Source organism: Thalassophryne amazonica, chromosome 10 (assembly GCF_902500255.1).
Source record: "Thalassophryne amazonica chromosome 10, fThaAma1.1, whole genome shotgun sequence".
In the NCBI taxonomy this organism is placed as follows: Eukaryota; Metazoa; Chordata; class Actinopteri; order Batrachoidiformes; family Batrachoididae; genus Thalassophryne; species Thalassophryne amazonica.
Window position 1 is genome coordinate 46,539,599 of NC_047112.1, and position 14,192 is coordinate 46,553,790.

At 40.5% G+C, this 14,192-nt stretch overlaps 1 protein-coding gene across 1 annotated transcript in view; it reads right to left on the bottom strand.

Moving 5' to 3' along the window:
* Positions 1-6,346: 6,346 nt before the first annotated feature.
* LOC117518725 (serine/arginine-rich splicing factor 11-like) overlaps positions 6,347-14,192 on the bottom strand; it is a 29,217-nt gene continuing 21,371 nt past the window's right edge. The window contains 9 exon segments of the mRNA XM_034179948.1: positions 6,347-6,865; positions 6,867-6,994; positions 6,997-7,015; positions 11,577-11,745; positions 11,824-11,895; positions 11,996-12,085; positions 13,659-13,772; positions 13,883-13,964; positions 14,060-14,192. The exon segment at positions 14,060-14,192 is cut by the window's right edge and continues 1 nt beyond it. Coding sequence (XP_034035839.1) covers positions 6,818-6,865; positions 6,867-6,994; positions 6,997-7,015; positions 11,577-11,745; positions 11,824-11,895; positions 11,996-12,085; positions 13,659-13,772; positions 13,883-13,964; positions 14,060-14,192 — 855 coding nt within the window. The 3' untranslated portion in view covers positions 6,347-6,817.

The window sequence follows — 14,192 nt, forward strand, 5'->3', positions numbered from 1 at the left end:
AAGTCACAGTACACTGTGAAGATAGTGAAGCATGGTGGAGCAAGCATCATGATATGGAGATGTTTCTCATACTATGGTGTCGGGCCTATGCATCACATACCAGGGATTGTGGATCAGTTTAAATACATCAGAGTACTTGAAGAGGCCATGTTGCCTCATGCTGAAGAGGAAATGACATTGAAATGGGTGTTTAAACAAGACTACGTCCCCAAACACACCAGCAAGTGAGCAGCATCTTGGTTCCAGACCAACAAGATTAATGTTATGGCATGGCCAGCCCAATCCCACGACCTTAATCCAACATCTGGCCCAGCAGTATAGGCAATTGCTAAGGGCACCGTCCATCCAGGGGACTCCACAAATGAGGTGAAAAAATAAAGTCAACTTTCACTGTTCTTATACTAAAACTAGGTAATACTATTTATCTTTTAATATAAAATAAATATAAGTCCATACTGATTTAATGGCATAGCAAAGCCTATTAAATAATGGTAATAGTTTTGTCACCCCCACTTTATCATTACAGTGTAACAATGTCAAAATGGCCCAAACTGTCTGGTACCCAAGCAAAGGGGAAAAAGAAGAGGAAAAACAGGACCTCGACAGAGGTACAGTAAAAATAATGAATTATTTTTTCTGTTGCATTGCATCAGGTAGCTAGCAGTGTTAATGTGCCGTCATCTACGGTTTGCTAATTCCTGAGGCATTTTGGGTTGAGGTTCACCTAAAGTGACTTACCCAAAGTAAACTGTTTCGTTGGGGTGGGAATAGTTGGTAGAGGCTTTGAGCGGAGTTTCTTTCCATCAGTTTGACATGCTTTGATCATCAATGTCAGCAGCTGTTTACATTTCAAAACAACTCATATGATGTCATAGATGAGTTTGCTGCAAGCAAAACGAGAGTCGAGCTGTCATGGATGAGATTTTTTTAGTTGCAAGGTTTCTAATTTGCTCTACTTGTTCTTCACTGCTTTTGTTGACTTTGACATTTTATTCTATTAAAAAAAAACGATTTAGTTGAGTGTATATAAATGTGGACTTTACTGTGAGTGGGTGGTGGAGGGGGCATTAAAAATCTTGCCTGGGGTGCCATATTGCTTAAGGCCGGCACTGCGTAATCAAACAGAAAATTTGTAGGGTGACATCAAAGATGCTGTTTCTGATGAAAAACCAACAGATACAGCGTAAGTGGAATGTTGTCCAATCATTCTGGGCTGGAATACCTGCTCACTGTTGCCAGACGTTGGTCGACTTTATGCAACACAGATGTGAAGCAGTTTTCCAAAACAGTGGTTATGCACCTAAATATTAGTTCAGCGATTCACAGGAAAGCTAAATTTTCAAGAATTTTTCAGTTTATCAGAATCAGAAAAGTTTTATTGCCATATGATATGATAGGATATCCTATTTAAGGATATGATTCCTTCTTTATGTTCTCCAATGCCATATACCAACACAGGGCAGAGTAGCTACCTAAACTCTGTGAGTGAGATAGATTATCTCGTCAATAGTTTTATATCCTCTGAGGACAACTTTGGATGCTGTAGCTCCTCTGAAAAAGAGAGCTTTAAATCAGAAGTGCCTGACTCCGTGGTATAACTCACAAACTCGCAGCTTAAAGCAGATAACCCGTAAGCTGGAGAGGAAATGGCGTCTCACTAATTTAGAAGATCTTCACTTAGCCTGGAAAAAGAGTCTGTTGCTCTATAAAAAAGCCCTCCATAAAGCTAGGACATCTTATTACTCATCACTAATTGAAGAAAATAAGAACCCCAGGTTTCTTTTCAGCACTGTAGCCAGCCTGACAAAGAGTCAGAGCTCTATTGAGCCGAGTATTGCTTTAACTTTAACTAGTAATGACTTCATGACTTTCTTTGCTAATAAAATTTTAACTATTAGAGAAAAAAATTACTCATAACCATCCCAAAAACATATTGTTCTCTTTGGCTGCTTTCAGTGATGCCGGTATTTGGTTAGACTCTTTCTCTCAGATTGTTCTGAGTTATTTTCATTAGTTACTTCCTCCAAACCATCAACATGTCTATTAGACCCCATTCCTACCAGGCTGCTCAAGGAAGCCCTACCATTAATTAATGCTTCGGTCTTAAATATGATCAATCTGTCTTTATTAGTTGGCTATGTACCACAGGCTTTTAAGGTGGCAGTAATTAAACCATTACTTAAAAAGCCATCACTTGACCCAGCTATCTTAGCTAATTATAGGCCAATCTCCAACCTTCCTTTTCTCTCAAAAATTCTTGAAAGGGTAGTTGTAAAACAGCTAACTGATCATCTGCAGAGGAATGGTCTATTTGAAGAGTTTCAGTCAGGGTTTAGAATTCATCATAGTACAGAAACAGCATTAGTGAAGGTTACAAATGATCTTCTTATGGCCTCAGATAGTGGACTCATCTCTGTGCGTGTTCTGTTAGACCTCAGTGCTGCTTTTGATACTGTTGACCATAAAATTTTATTATAGAGATTAAAGCATGCTATAGGTATTAAAGGCACTGCGCTGCAGTGGTTTGAATCATATTTATCTAATAGATTACAATTTGTTCATGTAAAGGGGGAATCTTCTTCACAGACTAAGGTTAATTATGGAGTTCCACAAGGTTCTGTGCTAGGACCAATTTTATTCACTTTATACATGCTTCCCTTAGGCAGTATTATTAGACAGAATTGCTTAAATTTTCATTGTTACGCAGATGATACCCAGCTTTATCTATCCATGAAGCCAGAGGACACACACCAATTAGCTAAACTGCAGGATTGTCTTACAGACATAAAGACATGGATGACCTCTAATTTCTTGCTTTTAAACTCAGATAAAACTGAAGTTATTGTACTTGGCCCCACAAATCTTAGAAACATGGTGTCTAACCAGATCCTTACTCTGGATGGCATTACCCTGACCTCTAGTAATACTGTGAGAAATCTTGGAGTCATTTTTGATCAGGATATGTCATTCAATGCACATATTAAACAAATATGTAGGACTGCTTTTTTGCATTTACGCAATATCTCTAAAATTAGAAAGGTCTTGTCTCAGAGTGATGCTGAAAAACTAATTCATGCATTTATTTCCTCTAGGCTGGACTATTGTAATTCATTATTATCAGGTTGTCCTAAAAGTTCCCTGAAAAGCCTTCAGTTAATTCAAAATGCTGCAGCTAGAGTACTGACAGGGACTAGAAGGAGAGAGCATATTTCACCCATATTGGCTTCTCTTCATTGGCTTCCTGTTAATCCTAGAATAGAATTTAAAATTATTCTTCTTACTTATAAGGTTTTGAATAATCAGGTCCCATCTTATATTAGGGACCTCATAGTACCATATCACCCAATAGAGCGCTTCGCTGTCAGACTGCAGGCTTACTTGTAGTTCCTAGGGTTTTTTAAGAGTAGAATGGGAGGCAGGACCCTTCAGCTTTCAGGCTCCTCTCCTCTGGAACCAGCTCCCAATTCGGATCAGGGAGACAGACACCATCTCTACTTTTAAGATTAGGCTTAAAACTTTCCTTTTTGCTAAAGCTAATAGTTAGGGCTGGATCAGGTGAACCGACCCATTCCTTAGTTATGCTGCTATAGACTGCTGGGGGGTTCCATGATGCACTGTGTGTTTCTTTCTCTTTTTGCTCTGTATGCACCACTCTGCATTTAATCATTAGTGATTGATCTCTGCTCCCCTCCACAGCATGTCTTTTTCCTGATTCTCTCCCTCAGCCCCAACCAGTCCCAGCAGAAGACTGCCCCTCCCTGAGCCTGGTTCTGCTGGAGGTTTCTTCCTGTTAAAAGGGAGTTTTTCCTTCCACTGTCGCAAGTGCTTGCTCACAGGGGGTCGTTTTGACCGTTGGGGTTTTTCTGTAATTACTGTATGGCTTTGCCTTACAATATAAAGCGCCTTGGGGCAACTGTTTGTTGTGATTTGGCGCTATATAAATAAATTGATTGCTTTGATATGAGGTGAACAAGTTCACAACATTAGGAAATTGCTGCGGTACTTGGTGCTAACATTAAAAAAAAAAAAAGAGTAGTAAAACAAGTAATATAAAGAAGATGAAAAAGAAGATGTCCACTATGGTGATGGGGGTGTCTGCCAGGGTAATGATGGGGAGAGGGGCTGTGTTCTTCCTAAAGTCCACAATAATCTCCACTGTCTTCTCAGTGTTCAGCACCAAGTTGTTATAGCTGCACCAGGACACCAGTCGTTGGACCTCCAGCATATAGGCGGACTCATCCCCATCAGAGATGAGTCCAATAAGGGTGGTGTCATATGCAAACTTGATAAGCTTGACAGACTGGTGATCAGAGGTACAGCAGTTGGTGTAGAGGGAGAAAAGCAGAGGAGCGAGGACACAGCCCTGAGGAGTACCAATACTGGTGGTCCGGGAGTCCGAGACATTCTTCCCCAGCCTCACGTGCTGCTTCCTATCCTTCAGGAAGTTGGCAATCCACCTGCAGGTAGAATCAGGCACGTTCATCTGGGAAAGCTTAGCCTGGAGAAGATCTGGGAGGATGGTATTGAAGGTAGAGCTGAAGTCCACAAACAGGATCCTAGCGTAGGTTCCTGGGAAGTCCAGATGCTGCAGAACGAAGTGCAAAGCCAGGTTGATGGCGTCATCCACAGACCTATTGGCTCTGTAAGCAAACTGCAAGGGGTCCAAGAGGGAGGCTGTGAGATTTGAGGTGGGACAGAACCAGACGCTCAAATGACTTCATGACTACCTACAGAAGTCAGTGCCACCGGTCTGTAGTCATTGAGTCCAGTGATACTCGGTTTCTTGGGAACAGGAACAATGATGGAGGTTTTGAAACAGTCAGGCACATGGCAAGCATCCAGTGAGGAGTTGAATATGTCTGTAAACACTGGGGCAAGCTCATTAGCACAGTGTCTCAGAGTGGCAGGTGAGACACCGTCTGGCCCAGGAGCTTTGCGAGCTTTTACGTTCCTAAACTACTTTCGCACCTCATCTTCATAAATATGCAGAGCTGTGAGGGCGGGGAGAGAGGAGGAGGGCTCTGGGATGGAAGTCCTTGATATTGTGGGCTCCATTAAAGTGTGGTGGGTGGGGGAGGTGGGAGAGTGAATGTCCATGCTGGATGTGTTGTTGGGACTGGAGGAGGTGTAAGGGCTGTTAAACTGGCCATCAAAACAATAGAACTCGTTCAGTCTATTTGCAGTTTGTCGGTCGTCTGTGAAGTGGGGGTTTTAGGCTTGTAATTGGTAATCTGCCTAAAACTTTTCCACACCGAGGCTGCATCATTCTCTGAGATCTGCTGCTGGATGTTCTGAGTAGTGTGATCTAGCGATGCCCACTTCCTTGCTAAACCTGTATTTGGCCTCTTTGTAGTAATCTTTGTCTCCACTTTTTTAAAAGCCTCCTTATCTAACCACAGCCGTTTCAGTTTGGGAGTAAACCAGGATGTCATTGTTATAACTCACCCTGGTGCGTGATGGTACAATGCTGTCCTCGCAGAAGTGGATATACGAAGTCACAGTGTCCGTATACTCATCCAAACTCTCACAAGCAGACCTCATTGAGTCTCAGTCTGTGGTTTCAAAGCAGGCGCAGCTCGAGGAACTGCGTGATAAGCCCCGCTTATCGTGCTGTAGCAGTGATCCAGTGTTCTCTCCTCTCTGGTCGGACATTTGATATATTGTTTGTATTTGGGAAGTTCCTGACTCAGGCTGGCTTTATTAAAATCCCCAAGTATGATGATTAGTGAATCCGGGTATGTCCGCTCCATGTCCAGAATCTGCTCCGCGAGTGCGCGCTGAGCCTCGTGCACGTCCGCGTCTGGTGGGATGTAAACAGCGCCAGTACGAGTGAAGCGAACTCCCGCGGAGAGTAGAACGGTTTACAGTGAATGAAAAAATATTCCGAGGAGGGAGCGCAATGCTTGGCAATCACTGTCGCATCCGTACACCAGCCAGTTGATATAAAAGCAGACACCACCAGTGCGCAGTCCGGAATCTCTTCACACAGCCAGGCTTCCGTGAAGCAGCACACAGGACAAAGAGAAATCTTTGTTTATGCTCATCAGTGTCAATTATGCCATAAATGTTAAGAAAAATGCAGATACTGCAATTTTTTTTAACAGCTTAATGTTTTTCTTCACTTTCTGTGATAAATTTGATGAGTTTTTCTTTGTTTTGATTTGGCATTGAATGTGGTGTTCCCAATGCATTTGCAGGTATGGAAATAAAAGCTATTATATGATTTTGAGCTTTACACACTTTTTTAAAACACGCTATTATTTTGAACACAACTGAATACTTTCTTGTTCTCTAAAGCAGTATAACACTTTTAGATACTTTTTTTTTTACAAATCAAATACCACAATTAGACTGACCCAATTTTATTACGTTTTTATATGGAAAAACTATTTTGGACAAGCATATTCTCGTGTACACAAACAGAAAGGGCAGCGGTGGGCACAACCAGGTAAATTACAATTAAAGCAAAAAAGGTTTTGCAACAAGATGTTCAAAATTTGACAGTGTGAAGGAACAAAAAGTCCTGCCCCGTAAAATATTTTAAAAGTACTTCAAAGCAAACTCGTGTTTTACGTCATAAAGAAAAAGGCAACGAAAAATAAAACATTTCAGTGTACAGGGACAATTTAAAACAAAGTTTCATGTTATTTATAGTACAGTTCTCTTACAAAACAGACTGCTGTTCTCACCCCCAAAACACCTCAGCAGTCAAGACACCGGCCCCTGTTTTTTAAGCTGAATGATGAGACACTGTGTGGCCTGTAGTAAAAGTATAAAAGGACAGCAGGAAACTGTACGCTTAGTCCCCAGGATGTTCTCAGTCACTCATCTCCATGTCTTCCTGGTGGTGATCGTCTCCGTTCAAGTTTGGACTTTTTGGCGATATGGCCCTCACCTCTCTGCGACTGCTCCCGAGCTTTAGGAGACGAGGCTGAGTCGGAGTCCCTCTTCCGATCCTCCTCTCTTGCCTTTTCACTGTCGTAACCTTGTTCTCCTCGTCGTAATCCCTGGTTACCTGTGAAAACGAACGGGGGGGGGGGGGGGGGGGGGGGGGGAATCATTTCAGGGCTGTAATTCATAGCGGTTTCTCAGCAGAAATGTTCTTCCTCAGCCAACAGTTAAACATTTGGGGGGGGGGTTTTTAGTTCAACATTTGTTTTTATGATTGTACACCTGAAAAGTAAATTTGACTTGTAAGCCTCGTCTTCTACCACCAAAATGCTTTTTTCCCCACAGTTTTCATCGACTGACCCCTGGGTGGAAGCGCGTTTGTCTCACGGCTCTCCATGAGATGTCGATTTTTGCGGTTTCTGTTGTCAACAAGGACATGGGTTGAATCACTCTGGAAAATCCCTATTTCACACACTGCACATTTACAGTTGTGTTCAAAATAATGTGTTTAAAAAAGCAAATACAGCTCAAAATCTTTATAATAGCTTTTATTTCCATACTGTACATGCAATGTACTGGAACACTGCACCTTCTATTCAAATCTATACATGAAGAAACATTTATCACATTTGTTATTACTTTACAGAAAGTGAAGAAAAAGGAATATTACGCTGTTAAAAAAGCCTGCTTTTTTCCCCTGTTTGGGGGGGGGGCAGATGGCCCTTATTTCAGGACAAAGCAGCAGATGTTGTACATGCTGGTTCTCAGACATTTCTCTGAAAATCTGAGTAAAATGGGTCATTCCAGACATTGTTCAGAAGAACTGTATACAGAAGTGCAGAAAATAACAGGCTACTCAGCTAAAATGATCTCAGATGTATTTAAATGGCAACAAAACCAGAAAGATGTGGAAGAAAACAGAAAACAAACATTCAAATGGATTGAAGAATACCCAGAATGACAGAGACTCAGCCAATGATCAGCTCCAGGGTGATCAAAGAAGGTCTAATGTTGTAATGTTGTTGTTATGTTAATGTTAAGTATTGTAATAATTAGAGGAAGTCTACGTGAAGCCAAGCTATGAATAAGAAGCCTCCACAAAGTCCCACTGTTGAAAAACAACATGTGCTGAAGAGGTTAGTTTGTTAAAGAACATAGTGACTGGCCTAAAGAGAAATGGAGCAACATTTTGTGGACTGATAAAAGCAAGACTGTTCTTTTTGGGTCTAGGGGTCACAGACAGTTTGTCGACCCCCAAAACCTGAATTCAAGCCACAGTACACTGTGAAGACAGTGAAGCATGGATCATGATATGATGATGTTTCTCATACTATGGTATTGGGCTTATTTATCACATACCAGAAATCATGGATCAGTTTGAATACATCAGAATACTTGAAGAGGTCATGTTGCCTCACGCTGAAGAGGGAACACCCTTGAAATGGGCGTTTCAACAAGACAACGACCCTAAACACACCAGCAAGTGAGCACCATCTTGGTTCCAGAACACCAATATTAACATTATGGAGTGGCCAGCCCAATCCCAGGACCTTAAACCCATATAGAACTTGTAGGGTGACATCAAAAATACTGTTCCTGAGGCAAAACCAAGAAATGCAGATGAACTGTGGAACGTAGTCCAATCGTCCTGGGCTAGAATACCTGCTCACAGGGCCAGAATTTGGCCGACTTGATGCAGCACAGATATGAAGCAGTTCTCAGAAACACAGGTTATACAACTAAATATTAGTTCAGTGATTCACAGGAAAGCTAAATCTTCAAGCAATTTTCAGTTTATACAGTAAATGTTTGTGTAAAGACAAATGCAGACACTGTTACTTTTTCTTCACTTTCTGTAAAGTAAAAGACATGTTTTGATTTGGAATAGAAGGTGCAATGTTCCCAGGGCATCTGTGTGCATGAAAATAAGCTAATATCAGGACTTTGAGGTTTACTCACTTTTTTAAAAATACACTGCTATTATTTTGAACACAACTATGTGAAACCAAAAAAGGGTTTTGCAGCTAACATGGAGTCAGATGCTGCTACTCCTTCAAACTTTGTGCTGTTTATAACAGAGTTTAAAGCTGTACAGCCTTTCAAAATTCACAAAACTGACAAAATGGAGTTTCCACTGAAATCCAAGCATTATAACGTTGGTTTATTATTTTAAGAGAGCATATTTACCGGGGGGAGGGGGGATTCCAAAAAGATTATTTTATTTTCCTTTTAACATCTGCAGGTGTTAAAAGGTGCATCTCTGAACTTGCTTGGTGCGAGTACACGGGGTGTGCATGCTAACATCTGTAAGATGCCTTGTAAATCACTTCAGAGGTGTTATCTTCTATCAAAAACAGCGTTTTTAGATTTAGACGTGTTTATTTCGCTCCAACTTTCAAAAATATAACACATTTGATTTATGCAGAAATAAGCTGTTTCAGAGCGTTTTGCAGAATCTTGCTTATTTTGTGGGGAAAAAAAAAAAAAAAAAGCACCCAGCTGACATACCCATGCCTTCTTCTACTCTGATCGAGTATTGCTATGTCCTTCCCAGCATCCTTCACGCAAGTCAGGGGAAGCCTCCACATGACCTATGACATCGCTATGGTCACTGCCAAAAGTAATTCATGGCTGGCTGTTCGTTTGAAATGTTTCCCTTCAGGGGAAATATTAATTTTTTTTCCAGACAGCACAAATTTCGATATTTGTAATGTCACATTATGATTTCCTTATTTAAAAGCTAGTAAATAAAATTGTAGTAGTGCAAAAGAAAATTCTTGCAACTTAAATTTTAAAAAGCCCAGTGGCCCTACACCTTTACGGTTAGTGGCGTCTAAATTCCTACACCCATTTAGTAGAGTGATTGGGGGAAAAATTTATTGCCAAGTTATACCAAAGTGTGGCAATAAATCTCGTAACATCCCATCTAAGTAAACTCTGTGTTGTCATTATTTAATAATTTCAGCTTTGCAGAGATTACTGAGCCTCCATGAACCTAGTCAGTGATAGAAAAACTTGCTATCTTGCTAATCCTGATGTTACATAGCCTGAAAAGGTTGTAATCGAAGTTCAGTTAGGTCATGTCATTGATGCCGGTGTCGCAGTCCGAACGGCCACCCTAAAAATCGGTCTGCCCTGTCTTTGCTGCGCATGCGTCATTAGCCACGATTCACCAATTATCATTTGAAGCTTTTGTACAATAATCATTTCCACATCAATTCAGCATTATTTCATCATAAAAGACAAAGGAAGTGATCAGAGTGCTGCGGCTACATGAGCTGCTAGCTGATGCGTTCACTGCATTTCGGTCATTTCAAAGCATCACAGAGTATTACCTCGTTTTCTTCTTTCTTAAAATGGCCTTGTTTCTGCTTAAAACTGACTTTAGAATGATTTAAGAGGGTTTATCTTGTCATCTGATGGTTAATAATCCCATTAATCCATTTTACTAATGGCTAGCGTTAAATACAGTAAAGACTAACTGCATGATTATTGGCTCCAGTTGTGTTATTACAAAAAAACCCGTATTAAACATTAAAATTAATAATATTATAATAAATCAGTACAATGAGACCAAGCTGCTGGGTGTAATGGTAGACTCAAAATTATCATGGAAAAAACATATAAATAATATATTTGTAAAACTGGGCAGGGGTATATCGATTATGAGAAGACATGCAAGGTTTTTAAGTTGTACTGTTGTACTACAATGAATTATGCTATAAAGCATTACTATTAGTATACCTGGACTATTGCCCAGCAGTTGGTCAAAATGCCACTGGAGAATGATAAATAAATTAGATTATTCAAAACAGGGCTGCTCGTATCGCACTTAAGTGCAGTTATAGGACAAATAACATTACAATCCATAAAAATTTAAACTGGCTGTTAGTCAAAGACAGACTTTTATATTCACTGATCATTTTTACTAGAAAGATTATTGTCACTCTTACCTTGTACTTGTTTGGAATTTTTTCTTTCAATTCAGAAAATCATAGATACATACCAGACATGCTGTGGTGAGAACTTTACGCTACCTGCAGCAAGAACTAATGCCATCAAGAACACTGTCCATCTTTAACAGTATGAAGGAATGGAATTTATTACCTAATCACATCAAACTCACTTTAAATGAATGTTTTTTTTTTTGTTTTGTTTTTTAAAAAACCTTCTAAATTGCATTTATTGACAACGAGCATCTGGGTTAAACCTTTAAACATATATAGACAATTTTTTTTATATGTAATAGACTGACCATGTGTGGTTGATTAATTTGATTGGATTTTTTTTATATTTTGAATGCATTTTTGATTTATGTATATGTATTCTAACCTGTGTGGACTCCAGGAAGAGTAGCTGCAGCTAATGAGGATCCAAATAAATAAATGATCGCTTTTTGGTGAAGAGACTGTCTTAGACGAGCAGCTGAGCTCCGAAATGAAGTATGTGCAGTGGAGCAGGGTGGACCAATTTTCAAGGGGGCGGACTGTTCGGTCTGCGACACCGGTCAGCGCTCTAGTCCACAGTGGCGTGTCTGCTTCAGCTTTGCCGTAAGCACACGAGTGAATGCTTGGAAAGGGAGGCTGAAGGTTCAGTTACTGGTCTGGTTTTTAATTTGAAAACCTCAACACTAGATCTTATCAAAAATTCCGTTGGCCCACTTTAAGAGGAAGTTCAACCGTAACCTTCACATCTTTCTCACTATCAGACTTGCGGTCTCGATCCCGCTCCTTTTCCTTCTTCTTCTTGCTGGTGGACAGCTCTCTTTCATCTCTGCTTCGGCCTCTGTCCTCCTTCCTGTCTCTCTCTCTGTCTTTCTCCCGATCTTTGTCCTTCTTCTTGTCTTTCTTGTGGCTGTGCACATAAATGTATTTTTAGCTGACAAACTCCTAAATTAACAATACTAAACTCTAGTTACGTACTGCAGCTCACCGTCGGGGTGATGGAGACCTAGAAATACGCCGCTTCGGCGACCGAGATACAGAACGGCTTCGCCTGCGCCTCCTGAGTCACAAGCATGAAAGTTGTGCAAATATAAATTCAGATCTGTCATTCAGTGCATCCTGTATCATCACAATGAACGGTTCTTCGACTGTTCACTCACCGACTTATACTTCGAGACCTCCTGGCACTGCTGTAGCTTTTAGGGGGTGTCTTTGACCTTTTCTTAGACTTCTCCTCCTTTCTCCTGTCCCTAAAAACACATACACAAAAAACAAAAAAACAAAAAAAAAAAACAAGCGCACAGCGTTTGTAGATAATTCCTTTTATCTGGTCCTGTGACTTACATTTCAATGCAACTTAATGACAAAAAATATACTGAACTATCATCTATGGCCACAAGATGAGTCTACAGGCTTAACAACTGAACGTTGCTACTGTACACCGACCTGAATGAAGAGGAGGGGCTAGAAGTTAAAGAAGGAGCCCGTACTCTGCATTTGACTTGTTTGCAGCTCAAAAGTACGAAGACTGCTAGGCTAACTGTGTAATTGTTCATTTTAAAAAGTTCATATTTAGTGAGGTGAATATGTGCCCACTTAGCTCCGCATTGAAGCAGTCTGTGGAACCGTGCACTTCTAATGATGTTTTTGTCTTTTCAGTGGCGACAAGAAACATTTTACTTAGTTCTTTGTGCCTCACGCAATAACATTAACTAGACCATTAGCTTCTGCTTGCTAACATGATGTTAGCATTATAAATAACGTGAGCCAAAAGATTATTCCAAAGGATCTAAAAATAGTGCCTATGTAGTAAATGGGCAAAATTCTTTATCAACAGTGCAGTTGTCTCCATACCCAAGTCATTGCAAAGGAGATGAATATAAATATGTAGGCTGGTGGGCGGGGTTTCTTGGTGTGTGAGGTGGCAGCACCATATTTCAAAAATAAATGTTACTTATAGACCGATACAACTCATGTTTTTTCCCCACCTCTTCGATCCGTTTTTTTTTTTTTTTTTTTTTTTGGACAGATGAGATGAATACTCCAGTGTGAAATACAGTCTGGAAAATATTGTAAATGACTATTGCACTACAGTTTTTAGATATTAAGAGGTCCAACTGAATGCATCATGTTTCATCATATAAAACAATGCTGATGTGCAATCGGTTTGTAGTGGAGATAGTGTGACTGTTTTTGTTCTGAAGTGCAGACGGCATGACCTGGCTATCATATCAACCATGGACAATCCAAGAATAAGATGCCACAAAAAATGGTTAGCCCTGTGGAAATTGGCAGGGGTTGAATCACTTTCTGTAGGAGAGGGACAAGACTAATCTGCAAGACCAAACTGAATGTGAGCTCTCAGATTTGTCTGGTTCCCAGGGAAGTATTCTGCTTTTATTACAGATTTTACAAAACAATTTAACTATTAACTTGTCAAACATAATGCACTAGTAGCTTCACCCTGTCCCACATGAAACCATTACATCACTGAGCTTTCAGCACCAGCTGACAGCAAGGAGATAAAAAGAAAATTGTGCTGAAATCTCTTGTGACCACATTTTACTTTCTCAGTGCCACTGAGTAAAGGACTTCAGTCCTAAAAGTTTATGTAATGCAGTTAAACATATGACACTGGATAAACTACCAGCCTTGGATGTGATAACTAGAAAGTATTGTGTGCTCAGGGAAAACATGAAGATTCTTACTGTACCAGAAAAGAAAACTGAGTATGCTGGAATAGCTCCACCCACAGCCATGGACAAGATTAGTGCGTGCGTGCGTGTCCAGCTAACAGCTGGCTGGAAAACAAAAGATGCTCACTTTGATCTACTGCGGCGGCCTCTCTCTCTGGAGTGGGATCTCCTCCTTCGGGGGCTCTTAGACCTCCTCCTATTCCTCGAATGCGACCGTCGTCGCGATCTGCTCTTTGATCGTCTGACAAAAATTACAACATAGTAGACATTATTACCATAAATTAAGTCTGATGTTTGTGTTTTTATATGGATATTAAAACCCAAGGTCTAACTCACAATTTTTGCCATTACCTGTGCTTTGAACGTGATCTGGACCTCCTGCGCCGTGACCGTGACTGGGAACGGGAATGTTTGCGCTTGTCATCTTTCTTATCTGTACAGACAATGGATTAAAAAAAAAAAAAACCTGGTCACTACAACTAAAAATTCAAAGAACCCGGCTTGTCACCCTTGGAAACATCTACTCACTTCCTGGTTCAATAGCTGCAGAAATGAGTGACTGGGCCTCTCGGACTCTCTTCATAGCTTCTTCAATCTCTTTATTGGAGGCATCACCCTTCAATCCAGGATTCAAGTTCAAGCCGGCCGCTAACGGATTTAA